At 33.8% G+C, this 19,465-nt stretch overlaps 1 protein-coding gene across 3 annotated transcripts in view; it reads left to right on the top strand.

Annotated features, from left to right (window-relative positions):
* Positions 1-1,894: 1,894 nt before the first annotated feature.
* LOC125659748 (nuclear hormone receptor HR96-like) overlaps positions 1,895-19,465 on the top strand; it is a 107,832-nt gene continuing 90,261 nt past the window's right edge. For 2 of the 3 annotated variants that reach the window (XM_048891513.2, XM_056148481.1), the window contains exon 1: positions 1,895-1,919. In XM_048891513.2, the coding sequence (XP_048747470.2) occupies positions 1,910-1,919 (10 nt within the window). In that variant the 5' untranslated portion in view covers positions 1,895-1,909. The remainder of the gene's footprint in view (positions 1,920-19,465) is intronic. The other variant, XM_056148484.1, reaches the window with a different exon arrangement.

Below are 19,465 nucleotides of genomic sequence, written 5' to 3'. Positions count from 1 at the left end.
GTTCAATTGAAGGGCAACACCCATCTCCAAGGGGAGATAATCACGAAAATGGAAAAAATAGGGTGGGGTCATTTAAAAATCTTCTCAAGAACCATTTGGCCAGGAAAGTTGAAATTTACTTGAAAGCTTCCTGACATAGTGTAGATTCAGTTTTGTTCACATCATGGCTCCTGGGTGTAGGGTGGGGCCACAGTAGGGGAACAAAGTTTTACATGCTGATATATAGGAAACATATTTTTAAATCCTCTAAAAAGAACCATTGGGTCAGAAAAGTTTAATATGAAAGCTCATGAGATAGAGTAGGTCTTAGTTTGTTCAAATAGGGGATCAAAGATTTACATGTTGATATATAGGGAAAATCTTTAAAATATGATTTGAACTATATAAGCTAGGGGTTTAATATTTTGTATATATTCTTTACAGCAAGACTTTTCATGTGATGCATTGATGTATGATCTTGTGACCTTAACCTACTTTTAATAAAAAAAAAATTACTTATTCAATATTTCCTGAATTATTCAAGGTAGATCTTACATATATTGCATATATACTTCATATGGCAAAAACCTTTCATTTCATATCATGACTTTTGACTTGGTGACTTTGAACTTGAAGTTTGACCTACTTTTAAGAAAACGTAACCTATTAAATATATCTTGAACTATTTTAGGTAGGGCTTTTATATTTTGTATTTAGATTCTTTATGGCAAGACCATGTTATTCCCTGAAGTGGGAACTTGTGACCTTGGCTTGACCTTTTGGTTTGACCTACTTTTCAAAATCTGACCTATTCAATATCTCCTGAACTATTTAAGGTAGCTCTTAAATCATATTGTGTATATAGATCTTTTATGGCAGGACATTTCATTTCACACTATGAGCTTTGATCCTGTCACCTTATAGTTTAACCTACTTGTTAGAAAATGCAACCTATCATATCTTCAGAACTATTCAAGGTAGGGCTTTCATATTTTATGTATAGATTCTTTATGACAAAACCTTTATGATATTTTCATGTTTGATCTTGTTAAATTGTGTGACCTTGACCTACCTTTTATTAACGTAATCAATATCTACTATTTAAGATCAAGCTTTCATATTTTGTATATGAAAGTATATTTCTTTTGGCAAGATCTTTCATTTCATACTGTGATGTATGCCCTTGTGAGCTTTGTCTTCAGCAGAACAGCAAGGTAATGTTAGTCTTATTGGTACTGAGTTATGTGAATTCAATTTCTGTTATTATGTGATCCTTTGGGGCTAGGTTAGGGCCTCAGTATCGGTAAAAAAAATCATGCGAATAAAGATTGATAAAAATTCTTTTAAAAATAACAACTTTTGAACAACGGCAGGTTCAAGGTGACTCAGGTGAGCAATGTGGCCCATGGGCCTCTTGTCAATTATTGCTAAACTCAGATAGTATTCCATATGTTTTTAGGAGACCAATTATTATCATATGATTCAATGATCTTGACCTAGTGACCTTGAACTTGGGCCCGTTAACCTTAAAACAATAAAGGCCATTGATCTAAGTTATTTACAAAGACTCCTCATGTGAAGTGTCCATTCGCTAAAGTTCAAGTAGTATTTAAGATGTAAAGACGCCATTTCCTACAATTTTAACCATATAATTATACATCCTTCACCAGAAAATGTCTTTGAGTTAAGTTTCATTTTTAAATCTCAAAAAGTATTTGAGACATCGTCCAGAAATCATTGTTTACCATGTGACCCAGTGACTGTAACCTTTATTTTTTAGACCTAGAAAACAATATAGGGGTTATTCTGAAGTTATATATGAAGTTTCATTTAAACATCAAACAGTATTTGCAATATTACACATTGAGATATCATTCTGAAACCAAGATATTACAGACCAACAGATGGATGGACAGACAGATAGACCCAAATGAAGAAGTGTGAGTTATTTCCCTTGTTGAGTAATGATTTCATGACCTTAAAGCTATCAAACAATGTTATTATACTTTCTCATACTTCTTTTTAATTTTTTAAATGTCCAGTGCTCTGCTTGTTACTCATTATTTACTTACACTGATTCCTGTCAGTGATGTGTAAATCATTATTGTCATTATCACAATATGTTTTGGCACCCTTTTCACTGCAATGCACACAATCAAAATGGTTTATGTGTGCCATGTATTAAATTTATTTCCTGATCAAACTTAGACCTTAGATTATTAAATTTTGACAAAGTTTAGCCATACAGAAGTGGATTTGAGTGCTCTGTGTTATTTTCAGTATTAAAAAAGTGGTAGAGCCTGTTAGAATTTGTGTTTATGGAACAGTCCTGAATAATTAAGGAATAAATGCCTGCAGTTATTTATATTATAAACAATAGAAGTTGATTATACAAAAATTACCCCCATATTTCCCATTGTTTATATATCTTTTCAGCCGACATTTCGACTTAGAGTCTGTTACAAGTCTTCTCTCTGCTGAAATGTTTTCTTACACCTGACAAAGAGGCTTTCTCAATTTTGTAAAAAATCACTGAGTTGGTGATGAACTGACCTCTCCACTACAATCTGAAGTGGTGATGAACTGACCTCTCCACTACAATCTGAAGTGGTGATGAACTGACCTCTCCACTACAATCTGAAGTGGTGATGAACTGACCTCTCCACTACAATCTGAAGTGATGAACTGACCTTTCCACTACAATGTTCACTCTGACTGGTGCTTATTGTCACACTTGCATTAATTAGATTCTGTGCGCGTTTTCGTGTTGAAAAATGAATCAAGTACACATTTTTTGAGTATTTTGAGCTGGAAGCTCAAGTGAGCTTTTCTGATTGCCTGTTGTCCGTCATCTGTCCCTCTGTCCATTTGTAAACTTTTTACATTTTTGACTTCTTCTCTAGAACCGCTGGGCCAAGTTCAACCAAACTTGGCAAAAAGTATGCATCCTTGGGTGAAGGGCTTTTAAGTTTGTTAAAATGAAGGACCATACCCCCTTCAAAGGGGAGATAATTACAAAAATGTAAAAATAGGGTGGATTCATTAAAAAAATTTCTTCTCAAGAACCACTTTATTTGGGAATATGGGGGAGGGGGGTTGGGTTTACACTCTTTTAAAATACAAGGCAATGATTAGTCATTTTGATATGTAAGCATCGCCAGGAATTACAGATTCAGATTTGTTCAATTTGTGACCACGGGGGTAGGGCAGGGCCACGATATGGGATCAAAGTTTTATATTGAAATGTAATGGATAAATAATGAGATGGTGTTGGATAGCTCAGAGAAATCATCACCACTGAAGGCCAAAGTCCCAAGGTTGGGTTGTTTTCTCTGAACTATTCAATACCATCAAGTATTTATCTTACTTAAATAAAAATTTCTTAATTCAGCCCCTGCTGAAACCATTCAACTATTCAGTTGCTGAAATACAATGAGAGCACTCGATCTGAACACAGTCAGGTGACACTATGGTCTGTTGCATGGAACCATTCATCTATTGAACAGTAATACTGTCTATAGAAATAACACAAGTTCTCACATCATTTCATGAAAGAAGGGAAATGGATTCTGTTGATGAAATTTTCTTACACAAATTAAATCTGAAGAAGTTAGATATGGTGAGGATATAGATATAGAAACTGTTCAAATTCAAGTGCATCGTGTACAACACATTAACTTTGACCTGATAGTGATATATCTGATGAAGAATTGGAAGTGGATTCAAATGATGTTTAAAATGAGTTCCAAGTAGAAAATACTTGTACTTTTTCGAAAGATAAAAAAGAGAATGCTAATAGTCTTTTTGTGACACTTATTTTTTATGCATCTTTGCACACCTTTTCTCGAGGATCAAAACCTAGGTAAAAGCAAGTGATGCACATGAGTCCATTGGAATTATAACATCATTATTTTCTGAAGTTGAGATAAGCATGTGTAAAACACTGGCTTATAGTGGGATTATATTCTTATTCATTAAGAATAACTGCAGCCACTAGGACGTATGCTGCTAATTTACCGTCAGAACAATTTGTATATGAAAAAACGTTCGCTTTTCTGATGCAATATTGACAAGTAACGGTGAACCTCAAGAAGTGAGCGATGTTATGAATAGGATTATTCGTGCATGTTTAATGCAATGTGATTCAATGAGCGTGATATAAGTAATTCTGTGGATATATCAGCTCAGTGTGTTCTTGCAAATCAAGAAATGTGTTTTTCTGTGGAATTTAAAATGTTACAAAATTTACGTGTAATCTTTAGTTTTCTCTAATTTGGAAGCTTTAAACCAACAGTTGAAGAATAGTTATCTATTCAACAGTAAACCGTTTACTATTCAACGATTGAATAGTTAACTATATTCAACTGCTAAGTATTGAATAGACAAGCCATTCAATGACTATAAACACAAAGGATGGCGTCACTGAATTTCAAATATTTTAAATATAGTCTTTAAGAATCAATCTTCTTATGAACCTTAAGGCTATGATTAATCATGTTGATAGGCGAGCATCCCCAGGTAATGCAGATTCCGATTTATTCACGTCAGCCCTGGAGGGTAGGGTGGGGCCGCAATAGGGATAAAATTTTCACATGGCAATATATTGGAAATGCCTTCTTCTCAAGAACAACATGGCCATTGAAAGTTATGCAAACATCCACAGGTACTGCAAATTCAGATCCCTTCAAATCATGACCCAGAAGGGGGTTGGGGTATGGGTGTCAGATGTGGGCCTCAATAGGGGATCAATTTTGATATCCCCACCACAAAGTGATCAGGGCATATAGTTTTACCCTTGTCTGTCCTTCCATTCTTCTGCACCTTTTTTCTAAACGCTTTGAGATATTGAATTGATTTTTTTGAATGCAGGTGTATGCAATGAGTTACAGATCAAATTTGAGTTTGGATTCGGTTCGTTGAATTTTGATGGAGTTGTGCTTCTTTAACTTAGAAAAATTACTGTTACGACCAGTTTTCCTGGACTTTTTTTTCTAAATGTCTTGAGATATTGAAATTAATCTTTTGTATGCATGCAGGTGTATATGGATGAGTAATACAGATCGAATTTGAGTTTTGTTCTGGTTCATGGATTTTTGATGGAGTTGTGTCCCTTTTACGTAAGTTTTAAAAAAAAAAAAAATATGGCTGTTAAAACATATAAAGGATTGTTGTTGAGTTCTTCATTGTACTAAATGTGTGTAACAAAATCTGAATACCACATTCAATGCTATACTTCGATAGATTTCCAACATTTGATTTTACTGCAGGCAGGGACATTCATGTCGTGCCGACACATCTAGTTACAGTACCCGCAACGTTATTCTTGACATGATAAACGATAGAACACGATACACGCACGATAGGATAGGATACACGCACGATACGATAGGATACACGCACGATACAATAGGATACACGATAAACCTGATAAACGCAAAACCTGGTAAACGATCTTCATGATAGACCTGATAAACGCAAAACGCAATAAACGAACTTCACGATAAACAGAAAACCTGATAGAAATGTTGTAAATTTAGAAGCAATTTAGACAGAACGAAATTTTGATACCTACAACATAATTACATTATGTTGATAATAATACTGAAGGATTTCAATATTCATTATACACCTAAAACGTATGATTGCTTTAATACACGGTCGTACTTTTTAAAAAAATATATTTTTTACGCCATCACAGCTACATGAAAAATCAGAAAACTAAACTATATACGGTTTTTAATTCATTATTTGATATCTATATGAATTGTCCCAGCCAATGATTCTAAAATTATATTGTCACCTAATGTTTGATATATTTACAAAGGGAATTGACTAAATGTAATATAATGTAGTGATATCATGCTTCAGTAGCTCTCTTATTCTAATGTCTATTATTTTGAATGTAAAAAAAAAAACAAGTAATATTTTGTGTGTAGCGCGAAGGGGGTTATTTTGCATTAAGCTCTAAGTTCACCAGTAATTCAACAATTACAATTATTTTCATCATGATCGTTTTAAAAACAATCCACTGCACTACACCAAATCTTCATACGTTAGATATTTCTAAATTTTGAGTGATAATTGATAGTCAAAAGTAATTGGAACATATGTATTTGAATTGATATCTTAATAACAAAAAATAAATAAACTATGGAGAAAAAAACAAAACCCGGTTTTTTTTTAAATTCACAATTTTAAACGCTTAAAAAAATTTCGGTTTAGTATGTAAAAAAAAATCATATAATCATCAAAACCGGCATCAATTTTCAGTATCTACCCGTACGACTATTGGTACATGTACATGCACAAGTAAAAAAAAAACCAACGACTCGGGCCCATTTTAGCAGACTTTTGGGAGATGCAACACCATTGCACCCTTTTAAACCGTAATCTTCTAAATGTGTGAAATACAACGTCCCTGAGAATGTTTGCTGTCAAAACACGGGTGATACACAGACACGCAAAAGTTCAGTAGTTGGTATATAAGTAGAATACAGGTGGAAAAAATCGGAAGAAAAAGAGCCTTTATTAAGATATATGTAATAAACAATGTAATTTACTGATTTTTCCTTTCAGATCGAAACTTCCTATTTCTCTGTTAGTGTTAATTACAAATAATTGTTTCTAGACAAACAAATGTTTATGAACTTCAGATAAAGGAGCCTTCAGATTTACTGTCCCCGGTTTGCTCGGCAAACCATATTGCCTACTTTTCATACTACTAAGAATGAAATTGTGATAAATTTTCACCCTCTCTGGACAGAAAAATAGCTCTTCTTCTGCCTTAAAATCGACAGATTTATGTTCTCTTTCAAATATACTGTCTTTTCTTGATTCCTAAAAATAGCTTCGTTAACAAAACGAATAAAGCTTTCGAAAAGTATCGTACTTTTTCATTAGATTTAATATACAATCCCAATAGTTTCCGAAGCTACACGATAAACGGAAAACCTGATACACGCAAAACACGATACACGATAGACCTGATAAACGCAAAACACGATAGAAAACGGAAAACCTGATAAAGCAAAACACGATACGATAGGATACACGCACGATACGATAGGATACACGCATGATACGATAGGATACATGCACGGTAGAACACGATAGGAATGTCAAGAATAACGTTGCGGGTACTGTAACACAATATGATATTGGAGAAAATCTTTTTCTCAAGGGCACCAGTCATATTAAGGTAAGGTTTGCAGCATTTTGACATCTAGCGAACAAAGTCATGTTGCATATCAGTATGTTCAGTAGGAATTTATCTTTTAAAAATTGACTTTTTAAAAAGAATTGCCCATATCGTTCTTTGACCGGATGGGCAAAATAATTTTGTAATGTTTTACATTTTCGGGATCTTTGTACAATAGGTAATACCAGTGGTATAAAACCTACAAGAGGCAAACGGTAAAAAGCTGGTAGAATTTAAAAAAGAGTTTTATCTTATATGATTATACTAATTGGTAGAAATTTTTTATTTCAAAACACAAAAAATAACACTTTTAAGTTTTATCTCTTGAATAAAATTTAAATTGGTTGCCATGGCAACAAAAAATGCCTATTGAGCAGCTTTACAAGGTCTACGTCAGAAAAAATTCACTTTAAACATAATATTTGGACCATAAACATTTAAGAAAGCAAATATAATTACTACCCACTGGGCTTTGTTTCCATGGTAACAGATTAAAAAGAATTATTTCATTTATGCAATTTGTCACTTTGGTTTATAATTTTACAACTTTTGAAGAGTGCATTGAGCATCTTAATGAACAAAATACAATTCCAGCCCAAAACTGATAAATGATATTTATATTTATTTGTCAAGTATTATAGTATTTATTAGAAATTAAGATGTTTGGGTTTTTTTTTTTTTTTTTCTAAATTCAGTACAATATCTTCAATTTTCCGGCGGGTTTTCCACGGTCCCGCTTCGTCATAAATTCCGAAATTCGCAGAGATTACATGTGATCATCTCATGGTTTCCCATGGTATCAGCAACCAATGCCGATTGTCATCTTTTACCAGAGCCTTGCTGTTGTTTTCAAACAACTAACTTTCGGATCTCCATGTATTCCAAATGCCGATGCCCATTAGGGGCGATTTTAAGGTCACAACATAAAATGGAAATTAACCGTAGCGCATGCTATACATGAAAAATTGTAGACTTTTATAATATCAAAGAAAATAATTTTTAAACCTCTGCAGTTAATTGAACGAATTGACAAATTTTTTATTTCTAGTATGTCAGATACAAAGAGAGATAACTCTTACATCCAGTTACGATTTTTTACCACGCTGAGAAGCCGGGGCACTTGGTGTTTGGGTGCTTAGATTACGGCCGATCTTTCTGTTCTTGATTAGGTCCATGAATATTTTGCCAAGAGTGTTTTTCCTTGGCCATTTCCTCTGTGTGGTGTGTAGAGTGCCTGCTTTGTCCAAGCCTGACCCCCAATAGTCATCATACACGGCTTCGACGATGGTGCTCTGCTTTCCGATTTTTAATAGTTGTTCTTTAAGTTCACTGCATTGATTGATTTTTTTTTCAATGATTTCACGCATCACCACATCTTTTGTGTCTTCCCACTGGTCTGTCGTGGTCACTTGTTTTCCGATCCGTTTTGCCTCAAGTGGGGTGGCAGCTTCTCTAATGCTCGTAGCTCGCAGCATGTCTCCAGACCTCATAGCCTTCGCATATTGAAATGCGTGTTCGGAAGTAGGGTGATTGAATCCAAAAATATCTATCTCACACTCATAAAAATTAGATAGAGGGTCATCTTTTCCGCCAAAAGTAATCACATCCTTCTGTCGGTTTTCATGATGTCTACAATCCTCGGACCCCGGCTTGTGTCCAGATTCATGACAAACTTTACAGCAGGATTCGTATTCGCATTGATGCCTCATATGGTCGTCTCCCCAGCAGTTGGTACAACGCAAATTTCTCTCTCGTTTTGGTTGGCCATGATGAAATATAGAGCACTTTAATCCAGCACAAAAACTTGATTTTGGTAGGAATTTGCCATTAGGGAAGGGTCGCATGTATGCGAAGCGGTTTCCGTTGAGTATGTCCGTCATTTTCCTAGTGGACGGATTTCGTATTTTCTCATACTTGATTTCTGACGTGAGCTTAGCGCCTAGTTTGGTTAACATGTCAGTAATACATTTGTCATCAACAGATAAAGGGACTCCTCGGATTGTCACTCGGAGTATATCCTCGTCGGGCTTCTCGGTACCCGCAGAAAACGGATTATTTTCAAACACATTGATCGTTCTCTTATGAAAAAAGGGTTAAACTATTTACATGGTTAAATGATATAAACGCTGATATAATCTTTATTCAAGAGACACATTTCATAGAAAAAAATGAACATATTTACAACTCAAGATGGCATGGAAAAAGTATTCATACTTTTTCAGATTCTCAATATAGCAGAGGAGTATCAATACTGTTTAGAAAACAATTACCTGTTGAAATTTTAAATGTACATAGATCGAATGATGGTAGGAGACTTCTTGTTAATCTAAAATTTGAAGAAAATGTTTTCACTTTTGTTAATATTTATGCACCAAATCAGATAAAAGAAAGAAATGCTTTTTTAAAAAGAATTTCAACATGGTGTAATCAATATACAATTAACAAAGAAAATTTTGTCATAGGAGGGGATTTTAATTGTGAGTTTAAGATAATGAAAATAGTGCAGATAAGAGTTTATATACACTCAAACAGTTTATTAATAGTTTTGAATTAAGTGATGTATGGAGATCACTGTATAATAAAGAAGGTTTTACATGGTGCAATGTTGACAATATACCAACCTCTAGAATCGACTACATTTTCATATCTTCAAACCTATGTTTTATACCAAATAATGTAACTGTGAGGAGAGTTCCAGGCTCTCACTCAAATGGTATTAGAATGTCTGATCACATGTGTTTAAAACTTACATTAGATATATCAGGTAACATACGTGTGACAGGGTATTGGAAATTTAATACATCTCTACTTGAAAATAAAGAATTTATAAATTCGATGAACTCATTTTTGGAAAACTTTCAAGATAGTGATGATGACTCACATACACATTGGGAAAAATTAAAAACCTCAATTAAAACATTTTGTATAAACTTTTCTAAACGAATCAGAAAATCATATAATCTAAAAATTAAAGAAGCTGAAAATGAACTAAATGAAATTGAAATATTACACTCTAGTGAAATTGATATGAACAGAAAACGTTTCTTAGAGGAATCTTTATCAAACCTCATAAATGAGAAATCAAAGGGAGCGCAAATAAGATCAAGGGCAAATTGGGTAGAAAAGGGTGAAAAAAATACTTCATACTTTTTAAGATTGGAGAATCAAAGGCAAACATGCAATACTATTAAACAGCTAAGAAATGAAGATGATACTTTAACTACTGATAACGATGAAATATTACGCAAAATGAGTGTTTTTTATGAAAATCTTTATAAATCTTACGATATTGAAGAAAATAAGATAGAAGAATATTTTTCCAATGTAAGTGTTGAAAATATCCTGAATGAAAATGATAGACAAATACTTGAACTATTCCCAACATTACAAGAGTTTTCAGATGCACTTTCTGCAATGAAAAATAATAAAAGCCCTGGTCTTGATGGACTACCAAGTGAGTTTTATAAAATGTTTTGGCCTAAACTTAAAAAACATTTCTTTTCTACCATTCAAAAATCTTTTGATGATAATAAATTACCACTTTCTCAGAGATTGTCAGTTTTATCCATTATATACAAAAAAGGAGATAAAAATTTGCTAGAAAATTACAGACCAATTAGTTTGACTAACACTGACTACAAAATCATCGCATTTACTTTTGCAAGACGATTACAAAAAGTAATTAATAATTTAATATCAAATGACCAGTCTGCATATATTAAAGGTAGATTTATAGGATTAAACGCAAGAATAATAGCCGATATCTTTGAATATTGTGAAAATTGTAATAAGGACGGAATATTATTATTTCTTGATTTTCAAAAAGCTTTTGATTCAGTGGAATGGAATTTTATGTTTAAAGCACTTAAATCCTTTAATTTCGGTATTAATTTCTTAAAGTGGCTGAACATTTTATATACAGAGCCTTTATTCAGAATGAAAAATAATGGGTGGATATCAAAAACCTGTAAAATGTCCTGGGGCATCCGTCAGGGGTGTCCCATTTCTGCTATAATATTTTTGTTTGTTACTGAAATTCTTGCAATTCAGATTAGAAAAAGCAATAGCATCAAAGGTATTAACATGGTTAATAATGACAAAGATAATGAAATTAGAATTGTCCAACATGCAGATGACTGTACACTCCCTTTAAAAGATGAAGTCTCAATGAATAATGCTCTAGATATCATAAATAAATTTAGTTCCGTTTCGGGAATGATTCTTAACACATCCAAATCGGAAAGTATCTTAATGGGAAACCTAAAACATAATTATACGGATAATATTTGTGGAATAAATATAAATTCCTCTTGTGTAAAAACTTTAGGAATCTACATCGGTCATGATAAAACACTTTGTTATAAAAAAAATATTTTGAATTGTATAAAAGACATGGAAAAACTTTTTGAGGCTTGGAAAACAAGAAACCTCACTCTTTTTGGAAAAACTTGCGTGATCAACACGTTAGCTCTATCTAAGATTTTATATAGAATCTCTGTTCTCTCTTTACCATGCAATGAAGAAATAAAAACAATAAATAGACTTATATTTAAGTTCCTATGGAATAAAACAGATCGTATAAAACGAAATACTTTAATACGTAGCATTAATGAAGGTGGTATTGGTGTGATAGACGTTGAGTCAAAATTAATGTCAATAAAAGCATCTTGGGTTGAAAAATTACTAAATTCAAAGGGAAAATTAAAGTCATATGTAGAATCCTTATGTCTGAAAAATAATATTTACTTTAAATATATTCTAATTACCAATGAAACAGATTTGAAAAATTATGGCTTAATCAAAAACTTTCCAATTTTCTATCAACAAATTTTTATATATGTTACAATAAATGTAAACAGAGACAAATGCATTTATCAGCTACAGAATTCTTACAACAACCAATATGGAATAATAAATTATTCACATATAAAGGTAAGACACTATATTTCCCTGATTGGATTAAAAGTAATCTGCTCTATGTCAAAGATATATGTGACTCAAGTGGTCTAAAACCTGCTAAATGGTTTCTTGATAATTTAAAATACAAAAGTAATTGGATTTGCCAATATAAGATTTTATATTCAGTCTTTAGAGAATTTATAAACAAATATGATCTTTCAATTGTTCCATTTATCACAAACTCTTCAATAATCCCTCGCTTTCAGTACGGTAACAAACTATTAAACTTAAGCAAAGGTATTTCAAAAAAATTTTACAAAATTTTATGCAATAAAAAATCACGTACACCTATTTATCAGTCATTCTATGAAAGAGAATTTCATATTCAGTGTAAATCATCATGGGTAAAAATATATAGACATAAAATTGCAAATATTTTTGATAAAAAGGTTGCAGAGTTCAACTATAAACTTCTGAACAACTTGCTCAGCAATAATTTATTCTTAAGTAAATGCTGCCAAGATATAAGCAGTAAATGCAACTCATGTCCAAATGAAACAGAAAATTGTAAACATTTAATATTTGATTGTTCAAATGTCAAAGATATTTGGAATTTGATAAGTTCCTCATTAAAATTTGAAATTAGCTGGAAACATATTGTTATTGGCTTCTATCAGGAAATAAATGACAAAATATCAGTTCTTAATATTTTAATTTCTTTCATTGCTTATCGTATATACAAATTCAAAATGTTATGTAGACTCAAGAGCAAAAATGAAACACAAGAAAGAGTTAAACAACATATAAAATATGAATTGCTAACATATCATAAAGTACTTAAGAAATGTAACACTCATAACTCGAATTATATAGACATTATATTAGGAATTTCGGATAAACTTTAATAAAATTAAATCAATGTGTGAGACATTATCAGTATTGTAACATACTTTTAATTAATATACATATATTTCTTACTATTCATATGTCTGTATTTATTTGTAATCGATATGTTCACGTACAACATGTATTTAATTATGTAAATGTAGTTTTACGTATGATATAAATCCACCTCTACTGGGAGAAAATGGTCTCCCGGCTAGGCTGCCCTAGGGTCATCTCTGGACTCTAGTTTGTGTGTGTGTGGACCCTGAGGCAGCATGAGTGGTATTATGTTTTAAGAAAATCCCTAGCTTTATTATATTTAACATTATGGCATTGTTGTAATTTACTAACTCATTGTTACATTGATCATCATACAATATGAATACTGTATAACCTATATATTTAAATGTCAACTATGACAATATTACTCTGACATGCAATGAAATTTATGTATTCAATGAATGTACATCTAAATTAGTTAATATGTACCCTGCGTGGTACTTTAGTAAAAACTTTGTTATATATTGAGGGAGCTTAGTCAGGGCCCCATCCCTGGCAGCTGCCCTATTATATTAGTTAGTTATTTTAAAATTGTTATAGAGTAGGCTCTGGGAAATAAATGAATAATATATATTAAAAAAAAAAAAAAAAAAGAAAAAAAAAAGAAAATAATTTTTAAATGATCATTTGAGAAACATTTATTATTTTATCATGGAGATTTACACATACACCGCTTGACACTTGACAGCGGTAGTAGATAACAAGTAAATATTATGACATTTCCCCCACGATGCAACTATGTCGTGACGCATTTTTTCATTGTGATGTCATAAAGCATATGAAGTGCACTGAGGTAGATCAAGAGTTATCTCCCTGTTGTTGCAAACCTTACCTTAATATGCAAGCATTTTTCAGGTAGTGGAGATTCAAGGTGATCGACTCATTTGGTTCCCAATTTGATTAGAGTTTTTGGGGGGAGGGGGAAATGAAATTTTCTCAAGAACAACAGGTGATTATAGTAGTATGCAATCACTCTCAGGTAGAAAAGATTCAAGTTTGATTACAGTCGTATTGAAAAACCTTTTGAAGCAATGTGACTGGCCATTCAGGCCTCTGTATCTGGTCTGTTCTTAGACCATTAGAGAAATTCATCGGCCTGAATCCAACGCAAAAGTTTTACTTTTCAGTTCTGAAAAAGAACTTTAGTAGCTCCACCTTTATGTGACATCATAGGTTTTTGTATTGTAAAATCTTCATTTCATTAAACCATGATGGAAAATATGTATATCTTTCACTGGGTATAATTGAAACATTTGTGAAACTATCTGATACTGGAAAAGTTTATATTTGCCATAAATGATCGAATGCCTTTATTAAAAAAAATGTTGTCAAGGGCAACTATAGTTCTAACTGTACCGAAACAGATGTTCCCCAAATGTACCAGCTATTTAAAAAGTGGTTTTAGCAAGTTCCATTGAATCGTTCAATAGACATTATATATGTAATATATATTTCACCTCATTTTTTCTATATAAGTTTAAGCATAATATCCAATCAAAATTAATCCAGTGTGCATCCACTTTCTGGTCAATAACTTTCACCTAGCAGATCAGAAAATATTACATGTTTGTGCCTGCATGATGCCCATTATATTGTTATGATACATGTAATTGTAAAGTGGATCGAGATTCACTTCCAAAACTGCAATGTCATTCCAATATTATTACAGTCATCTGCGCTGAATCGTACCAGGTATTATTAGTGCCATTTTCATTTGTAACCTCAAAGGTTTTGACTGTAAAAGATGACGGTCACTAATGAATGCTGAGACTTCCGATCTTGTCAATTAATGTTCCACAGTCTTAGTACAGTATTGCATTTGTTGTACGTATTTTAGGCATAGCATTGCTACCCATTATGAGTAAAATTGTTGTTCATTGTGCGGCATGTGAGGTTGCTCACTTTTTAGGTCATCAACAGTTGTCTGTCATCCGTTTTGTTTTTAGCTCACCTGAGTTGAAAACTCAAGTGAGCTTTTGTGATTGCCTGTTGTCCGTCATCTGTCTGTAAACTTTTTACGTTTTTGACTTCTTCTCCAGAACCACTGGGCCAATTATAACCAAACTTGGCCAAAAGCATTCTTGAGTGAAGGGCTTTCAAGTTTGCTCAAATGAAGGGCCATGCCCCCTTCAAAGTGGAGATAATCACAAAAAGGCAAAAATAGGGTGGGGTCACAATAGGGGATCAAAGTTTTACATACAAATATATAAGAAAAATCCTTAAAGATCTTCCTCTCAAGAACCACTAAGCCAGAAAAGCTGAGATTTACATGAAAGCTTCTTGACATAGTACAGATTCAAGTTTGTTCAAATCATGGCCCCCGGGGGGTAGGATGCCCCCACAATAGGGGATCAAAGTTTTACATACAAATATATAGGGAAATTAAAATCTTTAGAAATCTTCTTCTCAAGAACCACTAAGCCAGAAAAGCTGAGATTTACATGAACGCTTCCTGACATAGTTCAAATTCAAGTTTGTTTAAATCATGGCCCCGCAGGTAAGATGAGGCAACAATAGGGGATCAAAGATCAAAGTTTTACATATAGGGAAAATCTTGAAAAATCTTCTTGTCAAGAACCACTGAGCCAGAAAAGCTGAGATTTACATGAAAGCTTCCTGACATAGTGCAGAGTCAAGTTCGTTAAACTCATGACCCTTAGGTCTTGGATGGGGCCACAGTAGGGGATCAAAGTTTTACATAACTAATAGAAAAAAATCTATAAAAAATTTCTCCTAATAAGAACCATTGGGCCAAAGAAGTTTACGTTTGCATGAAAGCTTCCTGACATAGTGCAGATTCACATTTGTAAAAATCATGGTCCCCGGGGGTAACATGGGGCCACAGTAGGGAATCAAAATTTTACATACAAATATATTGGGGAAAATCATTAAAAATCTTCTGAAAATCACTGGGCCAGAAAAGTTTACATTTACATGAAAGCTTCCTGACATAGTGCAGATTCAATTTTGTAAAAATCATGGCCCCCAGGGAGTAGGTTGAGGCCACAATAGGGATCAAAGTTTTACATGCAAATATATAGGAAAAAACTTTGAATATGAGCCCAGGTGAGCGATGTGGCCCATGGGCCTCCTGTTCAACTTCTTCTTGATAACTGATATTCCAATTCTTTTCAAATTTAGTATGAAGCATCTTTGGGACAACCTGGAGACATAAATTGTAAATTCTAGGACTCCTGAATCCTTGTGGCCTTTTAAGGCAGAGCAAAACGTACCTTTTCTACAACTGCACATGTGTAAGAAAAACTAAATGCATAGTGATGTAGAACAGGAAGGCATCTCTACCGAAATTGTAAATTTCATGATCCCTGGGGTAGAGGTTTTGACTCCAGGGTGGGGGCAAAGTTGGTATTTGTAAAACATAAATTTAAATAATATCCCCTGTAGTGCTATATATGCTAAATTGAAACTATATGGATAATTAGAATGAGCAGGTATAGTAATTCTTTACCAAAATTGTAAATGTTAGGATACCAAGGGTAGGGTTTTTTATTTAAGGGTGGGGTCAAAATGGTCAGTGATTATATGTGTTAATGATTGAATATTTTCAACCTTGTCTTGATAACTACCATTCCATTTTTTCCAAATTTAGTATGAAGCATTTTAGGGACTGCCTTTCGAAAATTCTGTTGTTGGGTATTCTTTAGTGAGCATTGCATGCTCACAGTACCTCCCGTTTAAACTTGGAAGTAAAGGTATTGTAAAAGGCATTGTTTCTAAATAGGTTCCTGAAGTTGAAGTTTCTTTTATTGTCCAAAATTGTGAACTAACTATCTTCATAACAGGGAGCCAAGTCCAAATAAAATTTGTGGCTCGAGCTGACTCAGATCATTTTGTTGGGCTGTTATTAAATGCTGCAAGATCTTCGTACAGAATTTTGATTTGATTTAAATTTACGTTGAGTCATTAATAGGTTCAGGTCTTTGATTTGAATTTACATTTACAGATGTATGGTTTACAATATTGATATGGAACATAAGACTTATTAGTTTAAGAGATTTGGTACTTTCTTGTTCAAATATTGTTTCCATTGAATCATTAATACAAGTGTAGTAAACATTAGTGGAAATAGGAAAGGCAGCTCACGGTTTGGCCATTTTCTTGCGTCAGTGTTTGAGTGCTTATGAAACTGAATTGATACTATGGATCAATTTCTGCCTTAATTTGTTGATGTGGATTTGAATGATACTTGTAGAGCCCAGTGTCTGTGATCAATTATATCCAATGGGGATCATATGAAGGTAGGAATTCAGACATAAATGCCATCATTATGATATTGTTACAGATGAAAAAATATATATACTGATAACTGTGATGTAATATGGATATTCAGTCAGTGATGGCTATGTAAATGGAAATAGATTGGGTTGTCAGTGCAGGTAGACATAAGAATTGGCATGCATTATCTCTTTTTAGGTCACCTGAATTCATTCAGGTGACCTATTGCTATCTGTTATTGTCCGTCGTCGTGCGTTAACATTTGAACATTTTCAGCTTCTTCTCTGAAACCCCTGAACCAATTTCAACCAATTTTGGCATATAGCATCTGTGGGTGGAGGGGAACAAAAATTGTGAAATTTGTGGTCCCTGCCCCCCTGGGGCCCGAGGGGTGGGGCAAAAACCATCAAAATGAGTGTAATTTTAAAAAATCTTCTTCTTTACTCCTGGACATCAAGAAGCCAAACTGTGGGCATAATTATAATGAGCGTTGAGCCCTCTACCAAAATTGTGAAATTCATGGCCCCTGGGGCAGGGGTTCTTGTGTTAGGGTGGGGCTCTATTGGTCATATAGTGAAAATGTAGAAATTCTTTGAAAATCTTCTTCTCTGTCTCTGGGTATTAAGTAGACAAACTAATAGCATGGTAATGATGAGCAAGGAAGCCTCTTTATACCCCCCCGCAACAATTTGTGGGGGGGGGGGGGGGGGTATACTGGAATCGGGTTGTCCGTCTGTCCGTCCGTCCGTCTGTAGACGCAATGGTTTCCGGGCTCTGAAACATTATCCTTTCCACCTACCGTCACCATATCATATATATGGAGTACCCATGGGATGAAGATGTTCCCTATCGATTTTGGGGTCAAAAGGTCAAAGGTCAAGCACACTGGACATTGAAGTAGCAATATGGTTTCCGGGCTCTAAAGCGTTATCCTTTCCACCTACCGTCACCATATCATATATATGGACTACCCATGGGATGAAGATGATCCCTATTGATTTTGGGGTCAAAAGATCAAAGGTCACGCACACTGGACATTGAAGTAGCAATATGGTTTCCGGGCTCTAAAGCGTTATCCTTTCCACCTACAGTCACCATATCATACATATGGACTACCCATGAGATGAAGATGGGTAGTTTATACCTATTACCAACACCCTTTGGGAGATTGGGGTAAGCGGGGGGTATTCTTAGTGAGCATTGCTCACAGTACCTCTTGTTAAAAATTGTGAAATTCATGGCCCCTGGATCAGGGGTTCTGGTGCTAGGGTGGGGCTCTATAAGTCATATAGTAAAAATGCATTATTTCTTTGAAAATCTTCTTCTCTGTCCTTGGGTATTAAGTAGACAAACCAATAGCATGGTTATGATGAGCAAGGATGCCTCTTTCAAAATTGTGAAATTCATGGGTTCTGGTATTAGGGTGGGGCCCTATTGATCATATAGTGAAAATGCATTTTATTTCTTTGAAAATCTTCTCCTCTGCTGCTGGGTATTAAGTAGACAAACTAATAGTATGATAATGATGATCAAGGATGCTTCTTTCAAAACTGAAATTTATGGCCCCTGGGTCAGGGGTTCTGGTGCAAAGGCGGGGCTGACCACATAGCTATTCAATGTTTCTTCCATCCAAAAGTAAAATTCTTATATTTAAACACAAACCTAATTCAAACATTGGAAGGTTGTTACATGATACTCAGGTGACCTATAAGGCCCCTGGGCCTCTTGTTTAATCTTTGGTTTTGCACCATAGATTGCAGTTGACATTTCTGAAGATGTCGTATGACAATGAATTACTGTAGAAGAAGAAATGTTTGTGGAGGATCAAACTTTATTTCATTTAGTTGGCAACATTTATCAACAAATTTGAATTTTTGATGAATTTTAACCAAAATATTCATGATTTCCAAATTGTTCCTGTTTTTAGTGGTAAATCATTAAACAATGGCACTTTCATCATTCATAACACAAATGTAATGTTACGGATGCTAGTATTTATATGCATTAATTTATCATACATACCCAGATTATTATAAACATGCAATCAATAAATTAAGGACACTTTTTGAAGTGATTATTTACTCCATTGTCTATCCGCGTTCACAATAATCGTTACTTAACAACCCATAATGCATCCTTAATTCTGTGGCCAGCCGTAACCTCAAACACATTTAACAGTCTGAGTTGATGTGACAGGATTTATTCTTG

This window comes from Ostrea edulis, chromosome 9 (assembly GCF_947568905.1).
Source record: "Ostrea edulis chromosome 9, xbOstEdul1.1, whole genome shotgun sequence".
Classification (NCBI taxonomy): Eukaryota; Metazoa; Mollusca; class Bivalvia; order Ostreida; family Ostreidae; genus Ostrea; species Ostrea edulis.
This window is presented reverse-complemented; position numbering and strand designations above follow the sequence as displayed.